Source organism: Apostichopus japonicus, chromosome 21 (assembly GCF_037975245.1).
Source record: "Apostichopus japonicus isolate 1M-3 chromosome 21, ASM3797524v1, whole genome shotgun sequence".
NCBI classification, from domain to species: Eukaryota; Metazoa; Echinodermata; class Holothuroidea; order Aspidochirotida; family Stichopodidae; genus Apostichopus; species Apostichopus japonicus.
Genome location: NC_092581.1, coordinates 11,692,159 through 11,708,234, shown reverse-complemented (window position 1 = coordinate 11,708,234; position 16,076 = coordinate 11,692,159). Strand labels below are relative to the sequence as shown.

Sequence of the window (16,076 nt, the reverse complement as noted above, 5' to 3'; positions counted from 1 at the left end):
TTGCCATGCAATACCAGATAAATTATTCCCTGAATCCTTAATCCTAATCCTGAATTCTTAATCTAGTGGAAAAGGCAATTCACGTCACCAACTATAAAGAGCTTGGTAGCTCATTTGGCAAAGTACACGACTTAAAATCCTGAAAATGACCGATTCAAATCCTGTTGTAGCCAGCTCATCAAAATTCATATACCTTAATTGATACAGATAATATCAGGAACACTTCCCTTTGCCATTGGTTTAGCTTTTATAAATGAAAAGTTGAAAAGTGTTATAAATAAAAGCCCCAATTCCTTGGTATAGAGCTTCGTTTCAACACATACCTGTGACTTTTTATTAGTGTTGAATGCTTTGGAATTGGTAAAGATCAGACGAACATCTTTTGCAAATTCTATGGGGTCCTGATAGAATCTTGCATTCAGCTGTTCCCTTACAGTCCATAGATCCATAGGGTGATCAATGACGTTCCGATAATTCTGAATGAGAAGGAAAAGATCCTCGTTCATAACAGTGAAATATTTCTGATGGAGATTATATGCAGTTCGATAGGGAAGCATTTATTTAATACCCATTCGATCAAGAAGCCTCGAGCAGGAAGATGTCAAAGTCTGTGACAATTATTACAGGAGTAACGCACTTTAACATTTTCACTCTCCCACACCTTCCACAAGTTTGCTATACCATTTGACGAAGATATATAAGAACCAAAAGAGGTGTTTAGAGCTGGGGTTCAATTCTTCGATATATGTACACACTGCCATCTCTGCAACACAGTGTACTAAATTGTAATAACATAATGTACTATACTGTGATAACACAGTGTTCTATGTTGTAATAACAAAATGTACTATACCGTGATAACACAGTGTGCTATGTTGTAATAACATAATTTGTATACTGTGATAACACAATGTGCTATATTGTAATAACATAATGTACTTTACTGTTATTACACAATGTGCTATTTTGTAACATAATTTAGTATACTGTGATAACACAGTGTACTATGTTGTAATATAATGTACTATACTGTGATAACACAGCATATTATATTGTAATAACATAATGTACTATACTGTAATAACACAGTGTACTATGTTGTAACACAATGTAGTATATTGAAACACAATGTGAGGGTAATCCCTGCATTTCCATACTACAACCTACTGTATAAACTTGTAACAACGTGTAAGCAATGTAACATACTAAAAGCTAGTGTACTGTACAGCACTATATGAAAATGTAGTGTACATTTCCACTACCTACCGGGTAGACTGATTCATCCATTGGTTATACTACAAGCTAGTGTACTGTACAGCACTATATGATAATGTAATGTACATTTCCACTACCTACCGGGTAGACTGATTCATCTACTGGTTATACTAAAAGCTAGTGTACTGTACTGCAGTACTATATGATAATGTAATGTACATTTCCACTACCTACCGGGTAGACTGATTCATCTACTGGTTGTCTAAACGGAGTCGAATCTTGACAATCAAACATTATATCCAAGAGCCGTCTGCATTCCTCAATCCAAGCCTTATCATCGTACGTTCGCATACTACGTCTCTTCTTGGCTGGTGGCTTGTTGGATGAATCCTGAGGGTTGGAGGGAATGCTCATGGTAATATACCCAGTTAGGAGGTACCAAATGTAGAGAGGTACCAAATTTAGTGAAGAGGATGGGAGGGGAGGAGATAGGAGGTGATGAGAGGAAAGGGATGGAGAAATAACTTCTGTTGCTACAAGTCTGCTGGTTGCAAACATTTGTGCTTAAAGTGACATCTGGTAAGAAGTAAATTGTGGTTATAAAAGGCAGTTTAGGTACTAATACATGGGAAGGATGGGGAGGGGGGCAGGGAGCAAGAGAAGGACAGGGAGAGAGGGGGATAGGGGAGAGGGGGATAGGGGAGAGGGTTCCTTTCTCATTTTTAACTTACAGTGTCGTCATCTTCTGATGAAGAATCATCATCTGATTCCGAGCCTGAGCTTTCTTCCATCTTATCTTCATGCTCAGTATTACCAACCATCTGGTTGTAGAGTGATATAGCATTGTCAAGATCCAAATCCCTGGGAACAGGAAAGGAAAAAAAAAAGAGATACTATTGATACACCATAAAACATCTTCATGATATGTCTGCAAACCAATCCCTTTCTCCTTCTCTTCTCCTCCCCCTTCTGCCCACTTCTCCTGCCCCCATCTCCTGCCCCTTCTCCCTCCCCTTCTGCCTTTCTTTTACCTTCCATCCCCCTTCCCTTCCTGCTCCCTCCCCTTCTACCCCCCTTCTACTGACCCTTTTCCCTTCTCCTGCCCCCTTCTCGTCCCCCTTCTACCCTTCTACCTCCCCTTCTGCCCCCCTTTTCCTGCCCCCTTCTCCTCCCCTTCTCCTCCCCCTTCTCCCTCCCCTTCTGCCCCCCTGCTCCCCCCTTCTTCTTCCCCTTCTGTCTTTCTTTGTCCTTCCATCTCCCTTCCCTTCCTTCTCCCTCCCACCCTTCATGCACTCCTTTCCTCTCAATGCACATTTCCTAATCATCACATTTCCAAATGACACCCAGCTAAGTTTTGAGATAAAAACACACATTACCTGATAACTTCCAGTAATATATTGGTAACTAGTTTGGCTGTTTTCACTATCTGACTGTTCGGGTCATTATAGGCATTTGTATTCCACTCTATCCTCCTGACTTCCCATTGCAAGGCTGAACGTCGTCGATAAAAACGGAGCATCAACCTGTTTCTGATGGTGGTGAGATCCGTTGGGTACGGCACAGTCATGGCGTAGTCGGGGTACGTACTGAGGTCGACGGGTGCGTTGAACATCTCTGCGATTCGGAGAGACATGACTTGGTCGAGGCATTTCAGGATGCGATCACATTCTTCTCCTTGATCACATTCACCCCATTCTCCTACCTGAGGTTTGTACTGAAGTTGCTGGATCTCTGCGGGTGTCACAGGGTTACCTGCTCCTACTTTCCAGGGTTCGTCTGCAAACCAGGCAAAGAAAGCACATTTCTTTAGAAAGTTGAGATTATCGTGAGGAGCATGGGCTACATATAGCCAGCTTCCTGTGCAGGTACTGACAATGAAATGAAATTAACATCTCTGTAGTGTGTTCAAAGAAACATTGTCCAAATGTGATTCCCATTTGTACTAATTTAAACTTACTTGTGTCATGTCTCACCAAATGCATGTGGGAAACGGATAAAGAGAAGCAATGCTCTTGCTACAGTGATACATTGAATAATTTTTACTCCTGAATCTTTCGAGAGAAACAAGTGCTAAACCTCTGTCCTGCACAAACATCTGTAATGGAATTAACCTCTCTGTAGGTGGTTGCATAGCATCTTACACCTTTATGTTGTGCCAAGACAAACTAAACAGTGCAAGAATATAACACAGACTCTGGCCGAGGAATCGGTGCTCTTACTTTATGGTGAAATGTTAACAGGTCTCACTCACGATACTTTCCAGAGAAAGATGAGTTACACTGCTGTCCTTGGCATGCATCCTCAATGGAACTAACAATCTCTTAAGGGAAGCCTCGCAAATCTAACTGCCGGTTCCGGGCCGGCGGAAATCTCGCACTCCTTGCTCATTATGCATGTGCATATTGGTCCCATGGTTGAATGCACACACGCTGGTTGCCAGCCGGAGTAATGAGCACAGCGTCCTGACAACACAAGGCTGGCTATTCTTCACAAACAATGAGCAAACTTGGCCAAGTGACCGGATTAACTTTTGCGGTTTTGACAGTCAATAGAGCAGTAGTTTATGTTGCAAAGTGACTTATACACTAAAATCCGCCACTACCAAATGTCCGAGATTCAGTACTTTATATAATTCTTGCAAATCTTCCACGCTATCAAACCTCAAAAATAAAATTTCTTGGGTCTCTTATGAACAATTGTGAAACTCCGCTACTCGAAAGTTCGATAAAAGCAGCCTTTACCTGGGCCTATACATTATGAGCCTTGTTCAACGAGTGGTACGTAACTATGAATTAAAAACTGAATCAGCCATTGCATTAAATATATGGCCCCAAGAGCTTCAGAAAACCCATATTGACAAACCAGAATTTAAACAAAACAATAGTTAAGCTATGCCACATATGTATGTTAAAGAGAGAACATCGACCGTAACGTTGATCTCTGAAGCTAACTGCGACACAAATTCAACGAATAAACAGATGGTTTTGATTTTCCCATTGACTTAGTGTGTTAGGCTGCCATGTGGTTAGAGATATAAGTTACTATTCGGTGAAAATTTTACTATACGTACATCAGTTTACAACTACAGTGTTTACCCCTACTTAAATATCATCGTAGGCATACTGTCAAACAACCCCCCTGTTTAACACCTGTTTGTTAACATTTTTGGCACGTTTCCAAAAAGCTTTTCATGGAGTAAACTATTTTGGCTCCACTCTAGAATTAATTAGGTAAGTCAGTAAAGGATCGGTAAAGTTATGCGAAATAGTATCTTAGACGTTCAAGAAAAGTACTGTATATATCCCCGTAACATTAAGGTAAGTAAAACACACCTCAAGCCAACCGACTCCTCCGCATGAACAAAACATTCTATTCCCCATGATACACGAGTCTATACCATACAGACAAAGCACGATATCAAGGCCCCAATAGCTACAGTATGGCTATCTTTATGAAAGTAAACCTTTTAATCCCATGTTTTAGGCCACTTGGCATGATTAACTGAATGCTAAATATTGTTTCCATGTCCTTGTAGAAAACGTCAACTTCGCAAAATACAATTAGTTGTGATTTTGTTGTTACGTGAGATCCGTAACCGGCGAAGTGGTTAGGCTATTTACTATACACTTAACTATGGTAGGATATTAATTTTTCCTTTTTTTTTGGGTGGAAATTCTAGAAAATACTTTCTTTTCCCCCGCCAGATGTGGTCATATGGTTTATTCATAAATGGGTGTACTAGAGCCTTGTCTACATGACATTAATTGCATTTAGCATGATATGCCAGTTTCGCGTGAATTTTTCGAAAGTATTTTGCTCGATCTTTCGTAAAATTTGAAAGGTGTACCAACTTACTGTTCGTACACAATTGCTAATTTCTCTACTGATTTTCAGAGTAGTAAAGGACGGTTTTTTTTACGAAGTTCAAAAGTCAGTAAATGAAGTTGATAAACTTTATTTCTTTCAACTTTCTTTAATGCTAGAATAACATTTACACTTAAAACGGAGAAAGGATAATCGCATTTTTTCCACATTTATTTCAAATTTCTTTCACAAGAAATTATCGTCATTTGTTCAATCCTCATGATGTCTACGATCTAGCTGGCTAAAAAAAAAGTACAGCTTCGCTGGAGTGCGAAAAATTCCCTACAGTCAACCGATTTTTTTTTCACCTAGCTAGGTAGTTTAGGTCCTGTTCTATACAACTTAGTAGGATTATTCTAAAGTCATCCCGTATGTTAGGCTCTGGTTCACGCTGATGTGCACGTGTACAAGAAGTGAGATTGTGATTTCAGTTTTTTAGATTTTTAAATCTTAAAAATTCAGGAAACTTAATGTCCTTGCAAAAAGGCAACGAAACTTTTTGTTCCTACTTGGCCGACTGGGAAAATAAGAAAGATAGCATTTTAGATTCCTGCAGTGTAAATTCACATTTCCTTACTTATTTTTCACAGAAGTTTTGCTTCTGCAGTAGGATAAAATACGGCGTATAAACATACTATCTTTTTTGAAACGTTTGAATACCTTGAGACTTAGCTATGATGTTTTGTTCAACTCACTATTGTGTTCAAATCGGCTTAGTAAAAACTTGACCGCGGCTGTGAATGTAACTGTATAGCTTGGAGGGTGGTTTGGAGAGAGTGTGCACTCAAGTGTGACTCATTATCTGCTTGTGGCTGTGCTCATTATAGCCGCGGAAAAATCCACCGGCCCGGACATGGCGGTTAGATTTGCGAGGCTTCCCTAAGCTTGTTCAAAGAAACTTTCATTACATGTGTAACACCTTACTTGTGTCATGCCGTACCAAACGTGTAGGGACACAGGGAATAATGTAGGGTAAACATTTTGCATAGCAGTTTTGAAGGCTATGGACTTTGCTCTTATAAAATACTACAGTGTCCTGTCTACAAAAACTGCTATACATCTTTGCACTTTGTATAGCAAATTGACCATTTTGCATGGCAATTGGCGATGCGATACTGGATAAATTATTCACCGCGACAAGAAAAAAAAAAACCGACACTGATTTCAGACAGGGAAATAAGGCTTGCTGCAACTCTTATGACAAAGCCATTGAAAAGCAACGGTACTCTTGAGGAAGGAAATGTTTCAAGCATGATGAGTCAAACAAACACAAGTCATAATAATCCTGAAATTAGCAATAATCATCAATGTCTTGCCTCAAAATCGGAACGATTCCAATATATCTGATTACCATAGCACAATGACTTTGGCTTGACTTAATAATCTTAACTTGACTTCTCAAACTTACTCTTCTTATCTATCGGTTCCAAATCCCAGGGACTCATTCTCTCTGCTTCACCGTTGTCCCACCTACGACAGATGAATTTAGAGAAAAAGACGGAAAATTAAGCAACTTGTAGAGAAGAGATATGGAAATGTGACATCAAGTAAGTCTACATGAGTAAAATATATATCTGAAATCTGACTGGGAAATTTTTAGACAATGGAAATGAGTGAAGAAATATTTGGCTAGAACAGCATTAGAACCAGAGACCTCTGGATTATAAGCCCAACGCTCTACTAACTTATAGCTATCCATCCCTTAGTTGGTAGCGATTCCCATATATTGTCACTTCTTGCCGGAGGGGGGGGGGGAGGGGTGCCAGTCAGAAGCAACAGTACCTTGCATATCATGTTACTGGGAATATCACCCCAGTTTCATTCGACAAAACCCAGAAAGCAGGCAGAGAAGGGATTTCGAGAGAAATTCAGCTCGTTTTAAAAACATAATTATGCAAGTATAAATGAATAACTGAGTAACAAAAAGTAGAATGGGAAAATTGCCTCAACAGATAAGAGCAATATCAGTTGCTGTGAAAACCACATCATCAAGTATGGCAGAAACTGGGAGCAAATACAATTGACTTAGTTTGATGCATTTTCCACAATAAAACTCATTCTTGAAAACCAGGATTGCTAGAGATATATTAGCAGTACTCATATTTCTTCTTTTCATATCGAGACCAAAATATTCAGCCTAAAATCATCCTTTACATGTACAGATTCTCTAGTAAGAGATTTTAATATATCTTGCGACATACCTGACGGGGAAGCACTGGAATAAACTACCCGGGTTTTCGGCCTCTAAGGGGACCTTGTTTTCGATGGCCCCCAGCCACCACTGGTCGTCTATGACTGCCCGGAAACGATCTCCCGGCTTCCACCTCCTTCTCATCGCGATATCGTAATGTTGAGCTAAGACTAAGAAATCTATGACGTCTGCCATGTCATGGTACCTGAGACAGAGAACAAAAAAAACAAAAAATAACAATCCAATGTTTGCAATGAGCATGATGCACTGAATACAATAAAAACCGATAACTTACAAAACTTCCCTAAAAGTAAGTTGATCAGTGATCAGCTATTTGCTGGACCAGTACACTCAAGGATTGAACTGCCAGTGTAGCAATTAAAAGACTAGAGGGTGTTTCTTAAATGTGTCATTGATATGGCTCGTTGCTATGGAAACCTTATTTGAGAACAACAGACATTATGTAATGTTACTAGGCATAATAATTGCGTACAATACTTACCATAATATAATGGCTTATAAATGAATAAGAGAAAGGTTAATTTTTTTGCCAGAGCATCCCCTTAATGTTTTGAATTGACTGTTGTTTACACAAACACAGGATATCTTCATTTGAAAATTTCCATCATTCCATCTCTGTGGTGAATGGCAACAGAACCTTCAGGCTCTCAATAAATCTATGAATGTGCCACAAAGACCTGAGTTACCTACATGTAGCTCAATACATGTTTTACTACTGATATCTAAGCTAATTAAACCACAAACACTACCCAAGTTGCTGCAAAGCGAGTGATGTCACCTACCATGACATTTCAATCTCTTTCCCTTTTCCAGTTGCATCATTTCAGATATCCCTATGATGCCTTCTGACTAGGGTTGGGCGATATTTGCTTTTTAATGTCACGATAAATAGTTCAAAAATTATTGCGATATTTCGATAATTACGATAATTTTTTCGTGTTGTTTTTAGTGTGTTCGCGAACACACTAAAAAAAACTGCCGATTTCCCACCGGTGTTTTCGCGCAGCAAACACACCGAGCATAATGGCGTGGGGTTCAGGGCCCGCCTTAGAGCCCCGTTGGGGTCAAGGGGTGGAACCCCTTTGTGGGGGTCCAGGGGCGAAGGCCCTCGGAAAAGTTAAGTATTTTTGCGTGTCTGGCGATAAAAAATTCGCAATTGAGGATTCAAAATACTGACTAACTTTATGAATTTAAATTGTCACGAAACTGATGAAAGTTTTTAAATGACAAGTTAGAGTAGCTATATTATGTGATAAAATGAAAAGAGAATTAATCTGTCTTACATCTTTATAAAGTTTAACTTACAAATCTGTCGATATTATGAAACAAACTACGTTCGGCAAAGCCCCGTTTCTAGACTGCCTAACAATCAGTTTACAACTGCAGTGTTTAACCGTACTTAAATATCACGGTAGGCAATAATGTGCTTCAAATTTTCTCAGGTACCTTGCAAAACAAACCCCTGTCTAACACCTGTTTGTTAACATTTTTGGCACGGTTCCAAAAAACTTTTCATGGAGTAAACTTTTTTGGCTCCACTCTAGAATTAATTAGGTCAGTCAGTAAAGGATCCGTAAAGTTGTGCGAAATATTATCTTAGACGTTCAAGGAAAGTAGGTAAATATCCCCGTAACATTAAGGTAAGTAAAACACACCTCAAGCCAACCGACTCCTCCGCATGAACAAAACAATCTATTCCCCATGATACACGAGGCACAGTCTATACCATACAGACATAGCACGATATCAAGGCCCCAATAGCTACAGTATGGCCATCTTTATGAAAGTAAACCTTGTAATTCCATGTTTTAGGCCACCAGGCGTGATTAACTTAATGCTAAATATTGTTTCCATGTCCTTGTAGAAATCGTCAACTTCACAAAATACAATTAGTTGTGTTTTTGTTGTTACGTGAGATCTGTAACCGACGAAGTGGTTAGGCTGTTTACTATACACTTAACTATGGTAGGATATTATTATTATTATTTTTTTGTAATTCTAGAAAATACTTTCTTTCCCCCGCTTTACACCAGATGTGGTCTTCTGGTTTATTCATAAATGGGTGTACTAGAGCCTTGTTTACATGACACTTGTTGCATTTAGCACGATATGCCAGTTTCGCGTGAATTTTTCGAAAGTATTTTGCTCGATCTTTCGTAAAATTAGAAAGGTGTACCAACTTACTTTTCGTACACAATTGGTAATTTCTCTACTGATTTTCAGAGTTTTGTTCTCTATACAGTCAATGTTGTAAAGAACGGGTTTTTACGAAGTTCAAAAGTCAGTAAATGAAGTTGATAAAATATTTCTTTTCAACTTTCTTAACCATGGAATGCTAGAATAACATTCACACATAAAACGGAGAATTTTTTTTTTCTACATCTATTTCAAATTTCTTTCACAAGAAATTATCGTCATTTGTTCAATCCTCAAAAAATATCGTCTTGAAAAAAAATTATCGCGATAATAATAATTTGATATATCGCCCAACCCTACTTCTGACACTAATTTCAGAAAGATTTCATCTAATCTAGTGATGCTAGTGTTAAATATCCAAGAGACTGATATGATGAGTTCATAAATAAGCATTGAAGCGAAGATTGTAAGTTTACCTGAGTTGGAAAAATCCTCCAGTTTGCTTTCTGGTATTTGAGTCGATAAAGGCTAGCTTCAGTCCACACGTAGTGGGTGGACCGATGTGGTACTTGATGCCGACAACCTTCATCAACTCCTCGGTCTAATATGCGGAAGGAAACCAAATCAGATTCTTTTTTTAGTTCGTCTGCCAGTTCTCACAAACTTACCGACTAATTGTCAAAGTATGAATGTAATTTATCATACTAATATACCCTTCTAGATGTTTATGAATGAATTAAGGTAACAATGAGCAAATAATTAATGAATTCATGAGTAATTAATGAATAATTAAACTAAAATCCTCCACACAGATTTGGTTCCCCAGGCTGTTGCACGTTTTATACTACTATTAACCATGCTTGATAAGCAACTATTCAAATTTCAAAAGCTGTGCCCCTATATTGAGATAAAACTTAGGTTATAGATGATAGGGTTAGCTTATGGGATTTGCATATTGAGTAAAAGTGAAAAGCTGATCAAAATCATCTCAAAAGGCTTCTTTAGGGTTTTCAGAGGCACCTGCATTGAACAATTGTGAGGAGACATGGTGACTTGAGGGGGGACATGAGTGGTCTTGGGGGTTAGGGGGTGTGAGAAGGGATATGGGTGTGTGAAATAGGAATATGGGTGTGTGAAATAGGGATATGGGTGTGTGAAATAGGGGTGTGTGATGGAATATGGGTGTGTGAAAGATATGGGTGTATGAAGGGATATAGGAGGGTGGAGGTATATGTGAGTGAAGGGTCATGAGAGGATGAAGGAATATGGGTGGGTTTAGGGAATTGGGTGGGTGAAGGGATATGGGTGAGTGAAATAGGGATATGGGTGGATGCAGGGATATGGGTGAGTGAAGGGTCATGGGTGGTGTGGAAATGTAATATATGTATTTGGGGGGTAAAGAGTGGTGCTGCCAGTCATACACAGAATGGATTAAAACAGAAATCAACCTAATTTGATGTTACTTTGATTAATCACGGTCTTTACTTAATTGACTCATGCTTAAAGGTTACTGAAGGCAGTGTGAGGTAATTAATTAGGTGAAGGAAGCCCATTACAGTCAAACTAGAAGTTGATTGTACCTTTAAATCAAGGTGGTTCCACGGAAATTTCCGCCCATCTATGTGATAGACGTTATGCCTCTTGACAGCTTCTACGTAAGCCTTGTGACCTTGCCAAAAATACATGACCTCGTCACCCATCTGGGGTACATAGGGGGACCTCCGAGGGTTGGTATCTGTGATCCAAGGTGATGGCTTGTACTCCTCTGGAAGTTCAGAAACCGGTTGTTCATCAACTACCAACATCTTTGGAGCCTTTTTCGAAGAGGGGAAAGGGGAGCAAGAAGAATGTCAGAATCAATTAACAGTTATGTTACAGTTATATCAACCACTCCAAACTTTACCTTAATATAGAGGTGACCTTACAGGCTTGGTCAAGTAAAACATCAAGCAGTCACTTTTCTGATACAGTGGGCACTTTTTTTCCAAAATAAAGCATGAAAAAGTGGTCTGACGTGTGTCTTTTATTTCCTTGAAGGTTACTGTCAGACTTCTTGACACAAAATACAGATTTTACAACACTAGTTTCTGAGAATCTAGTTATCACAAGAAAAAGACTTTACTTTTCTTTTCAGAGCTCTCCTGGTTTTCTTTCTCGGTGTCCTCCGGGGGTCTTGGCTTCGTTCTGGGTTTTTCTTGCGAGCTCTTTTTCGTTTGTACTTTCTCTTTGTCTGTGCTTTTCTTTTCGGTGGCTGGAGGTTGATGCCAGCCTCTTCGATCCAGTCTGAGTAATCGCTGGAACCACTGACGGATAAACGAGAATAACAAACATAATTCATTGTTTTGCTGGGCTGATCTCAAATGACCTTTAACCTTCATGTAAAATCAATGAACATGGTTCATATACTCAATATGGTGTATCTGCATATGTATGCCTAGTATGAGATTCATTCAATATTCCCTTGTGGAGATATCATGTTTAATATGAAGGTATGACATCTGCACCCACACAAATGTCATAAGAGATTGCATAGAGTTATAGTTGTTGTCGCAATGGGTTAGTACCGGCAGTGATCAGATGTATCGCATTTTGATCGGCACTGGACACAAGCCACAACCATTCACAACTCAGCAAAATCCAGTCACAAAGAGAGCTTGGTCTGCATACATGCTGTAACTCTTTAAGACCATAGTGGTTTGTTGATAAGCCAATCATGTACTTGCTATTTCTGACAATCCATTTTCCAGCCAACTAATCAAAATGATAGAGGGAGCAAAACCTAATATTGCCTTAAACTGCTGATAATATAACGTTGCACAAACACTGCCCTAAGGTATTGAGTTATCCAAGAACTTCATTAGGTCGAATCATTAGGTCGTATCAGAAATTTAGCAGTTGATATTAAGAGAACAAGATCCTAATAATTTCAATATCCCAGCATAACATAGCACACACAGAGAGGATCCTGCACTGCTCATTTTCAATAAGAAAGACAGATTAACTAATCACTGCGGTTAAATTTTGTTAGTCAACAACAGGGGTGGGCAAAAACAGTTTTTGCACCTCCGCCCCCTCCCTACACCAGTGGTATAAGGGGGTTCTTAACTTCCCCTCCTACCACAAAGTGTCCATAAATTCTCACAGAGAAATAAAAATCATTTAGAATTACAGAGTATCTCTCCTTGTCTATTCGTTGTCTTAACCACAGGAGAGGGCACACAACTATTGTTGACCTTCATGTGACTTTTGCACATTAATATTAATGTATAAAATAATATTAGATAGAACCCTTCTTCTCTATGCTATAGTACTTACCCCTCTTCACTGTTATCGCTGATGTTGACGTCATACCCTGAGGACTCCTCCAACCTCTCTACATCAACCATCTGAAGGAAAAAAACAAGCTAATATATAATCAATCAATCAATATTAACATGCTCATATACTAACCAACAAATAAGCATAAATAAATCCATCTATCAATCAATAAATCAATCAATCATTAATGTACAAAGTATGCAAACTAAGGTAAATTAAAGGAAATTCTCTCGATACTGTGGTGTGAGGAATTTTACGATCCAAGCAAGACAAACACAATTAAAAGAAACAACACTGTTGTTCTGTGAATAGGAATAAATACAAAATGTCTGAAATCCAATAATTAATTCAACTGTAAAAATTTTCAATTAAATCTCTCTTTGCACAAATTCATTCATGATTTTCTGTAGCAACCACGTAGAATTCTGCATTCTTAATTCTGCTTAAATATAGTCCAAAGCAGCATGGAGGCAAGGCAAAAGTTTGTTAGGATGTTAAACACATACAAATAAATATTTTAACTATTATTATTAATGCTGTGAACATGGGACTTTGAATGAAGTTTATAGAAAATAACCTAATGTGCTAAATATTAGAAAGAACTACAAAAAGCGTGCAATTCATAAGATTGCATGAAAATTAATACTCAACAATTTTGAAGAAAAGTAAAAAGGAAGAGTGAAATCAAGGGAAAGCAAATCAACCGTACGGAAAGTTCAAATATTGTACACGTAATAAAACTTGTAAAGACCACATGCACAGTACAGTAAAAGATCTAAAGATACAGAGAAAGATTGCTGTTGGAATTAGTAGAAATAAAATGTGCTTGCTTCCATCTCCAAATAATGTCAAACTGAAACTCCAAATGTTCTGCCCCCCCCCTGCTCTGTCCCTGCCCAATCCAAAGAAAATATTTACAACTTTGTCCACAGACCCTCCAACAAGCCACCAAAAGAAGACACTACCAAAGTGAGATCTGATCATTCTCAATTTACGAACCTCATCTCCTTCACCGTTGATGGGATTATCAGAAGCTTCCTGTGAGCGAGTGCCATAACTGTGCTGGAGTTTTCTCAACTTTTTCTTCTTCCTCAGCATTCTCTCAGAAAATTCCCCGCTGCTCTCCTGTGACCAAAATACAACCAAAGGTGTCTTTCTAGAATTGTCAACCTTGTCAGGGTACTCCTTTACAACATGATAATTAACATAGAAGGTTGCAGAACTTTGAACCCTTCAATTTTAGATTTGCTTTCCTGCTTGCCATTCAAACTTTTTTCACTCTACTCCGCATTGTTGAAATACATTGAAATCGTTGGTGATAAAGCTTAGATCATATAATTTACTCAACGGTAACATTTAAGTGAGCAAATAATAACCACAAAACTGAGTAGGGAACTATCAACATTTCGTGTTGCTCCTGAAAAGCTAGGATGTTTTGCCTAGATTGGAGTACTAAACGACCTAGGAAATTCAACTCATTTTCTCTTAGAAAAAGTTACAAAAGTAAATCAGTTGGAATAAAGAGTGTTTCGATGGCAGAAATGTTGCTAAATGTTCCCACTACAGTTGTTCTTCAAGTAAAAGTGAAGACACATTGTGTCAAATTGTTGTATCACTAACATACAAACAAGGTATTAGATTCAACAGAAATAAAGACTAACAGTGGCAATTGAACCGCTAAAATATAGCAATAATTCAAGTCAGATTGGGAATGGGGAAGGGGTTGGGAGATAGGTAGGGGCAAGACGGTAGGGGAACAGGGTAGGAAAATGGGTTGGGGTAAGGGAGATAGGGAAGGAGTGGGGGGAGCTGACAGGGGAGGGGAAACTGGTGGGGATGAATGGGTACAGTGGGGTGACGACACAAAAGTTCCCTGGATGAAAAAACACTGAGGGACAACAAGCTTCTTATTGTTTAAACTTCTTATGGCTATTTAACAAAAGAAGAGTAATTGTAAAAGGATCAGTGCTGGGAAGGGAGGAGCAGAGGTTAGAAAGGTCACCCAGAGTCCTAATATCCAATATTGAAAACTACCAACCTTTTTGAGAGCAGGTCTCTTGGCAGACTCGGACATGTAATGAAGCTGTTCCAACTGACGATGGGCTTGACGTCTCTCTTCGTCGCATCTGAAATTGGAATCGTCAATTTCCAAAACATTAAAAAGACTAAGTTTTTGTTTTTTCTAATATGAAGCTGGACTAGAAATGCATCCTCTCTATGTCAGAATGTTACAAAGATAATTTGAGGAAACTAAGACAGAGTGAACCGCTGAACCACAACCACTACTATCAGGAGGTGTGCCATCGCCCACATCTGGTTCCCAGAAAAACTGCCTGTTGTAAATAACCCTATCTAGTTTTAGGTTCAAACTGTATAGGATTTACTTTTATGGAACAAGCAAATTTGGATAAAAACATAAATAATGTAGTCAATAAATCAGCAAGCAATCTGAAGACAGACCAAGGTTTTTGCTAGGAATGAAGTCAAAGTGAATTTACACATGAGAGTTAGACAGGGATGAGAGGCTTCTGTTCTATCCTGCACCTATTTAGGCCGTGAACTTCCTGCTATGATTAAAACATCAAGCATTCTAACTTTTTTCCTTCGCAGGGTTTTCGCAACATTAAAAGTACAGTCTTTGTTGAGTTTTCTTTCTCTCTTCAAACTTACGTTACTTGTAAAGTTACATTTTAAAGAATAATTTATCGATAAAATTTTGGAATCTTTCAAGGAAATATGAAATTAAGGGTTCACCTTCTAACGACATCCAATAATTCGGGCACAAACTTTCTCCTTGATAGCAGTTCCAGTTTGGTGAGAGGACGGCCTATTGCCACATTACCCATAGCTTGCCTGACTCCCTCCACTTCTCCAGTCCTCCTCAAACCTCTGGGAGAGATCATGTTCGGACTTAGAGGATGGTGAGCTGATCCTGGGAAGAAGGTGGAATACAATACTTTATAATTCCTCTGTGTAATACTGTAACATATAAAACAGAAGAGGGCCACAAGCTCTAAGATGGCTTCAGAAGTAAAGTCTAGCTTATAAAGTCAACTGAAGCGACTGACTGCCGGAGTTGTTCAAAAAGGAAGAGGACTGTCAAAGGATAGGTCACTGTCAAAGAGAAAGGATACATGTCAAAAGGAACAGGGACTGTCAAAAGGAAAGGGCACTCTCAAAAGGGAAGGGCACTGTCAATAAAGAAATGGGGCTGTCAATAAAGAAATGGGACTGTCAATAAAGAAATGGGACTGTTGAAAAGAAAGGGCACTATCAAAAAGGAAGGGGGCTGTCAAAAGGAAGGGGGGCTGTCAAAAGGAACAAGGACTGT

The 16,076-nt window shown here is 38.8% G+C and overlaps 1 protein-coding gene across 1 annotated transcript in view; it reads right to left on the bottom strand.

Annotated features, from left to right (window-relative positions):
• Window positions 1-16,076, bottom strand: part of LOC139962797 (PH-interacting protein-like) — a 37,157-nt gene that overhangs the window by 5,571 nt on the left and 15,510 nt on the right. Inside the window, exons 18-30 of the mRNA XM_071963130.1 lie at window positions 15,500-15,677; window positions 14,784-14,871; window positions 13,745-13,870; window positions 12,743-12,813; window positions 11,550-11,730; window positions 11,008-11,241; window positions 9,904-10,028; window positions 7,281-7,475; window positions 6,488-6,549; window positions 2,592-2,991; window positions 1,947-2,076; window positions 1,450-1,605; window positions 324-476 (exon numbers count right to left, since the gene is read on the bottom strand). Coding sequence (XP_071819231.1) covers window positions 324-476; window positions 1,450-1,605; window positions 1,947-2,076; window positions 2,592-2,991; window positions 6,488-6,549; window positions 7,281-7,475; window positions 9,904-10,028; window positions 11,008-11,241; window positions 11,550-11,730; window positions 12,743-12,813; window positions 13,745-13,870; window positions 14,784-14,871; window positions 15,500-15,677 — 2,099 coding nt within the window. The remainder of the gene's footprint in view (window positions 1-323; window positions 477-1,449; window positions 1,606-1,946; window positions 2,077-2,591; window positions 2,992-6,487; window positions 6,550-7,280; window positions 7,476-9,903; window positions 10,029-11,007; window positions 11,242-11,549; window positions 11,731-12,742; window positions 12,814-13,744; window positions 13,871-14,783; window positions 14,872-15,499; window positions 15,678-16,076) is intronic.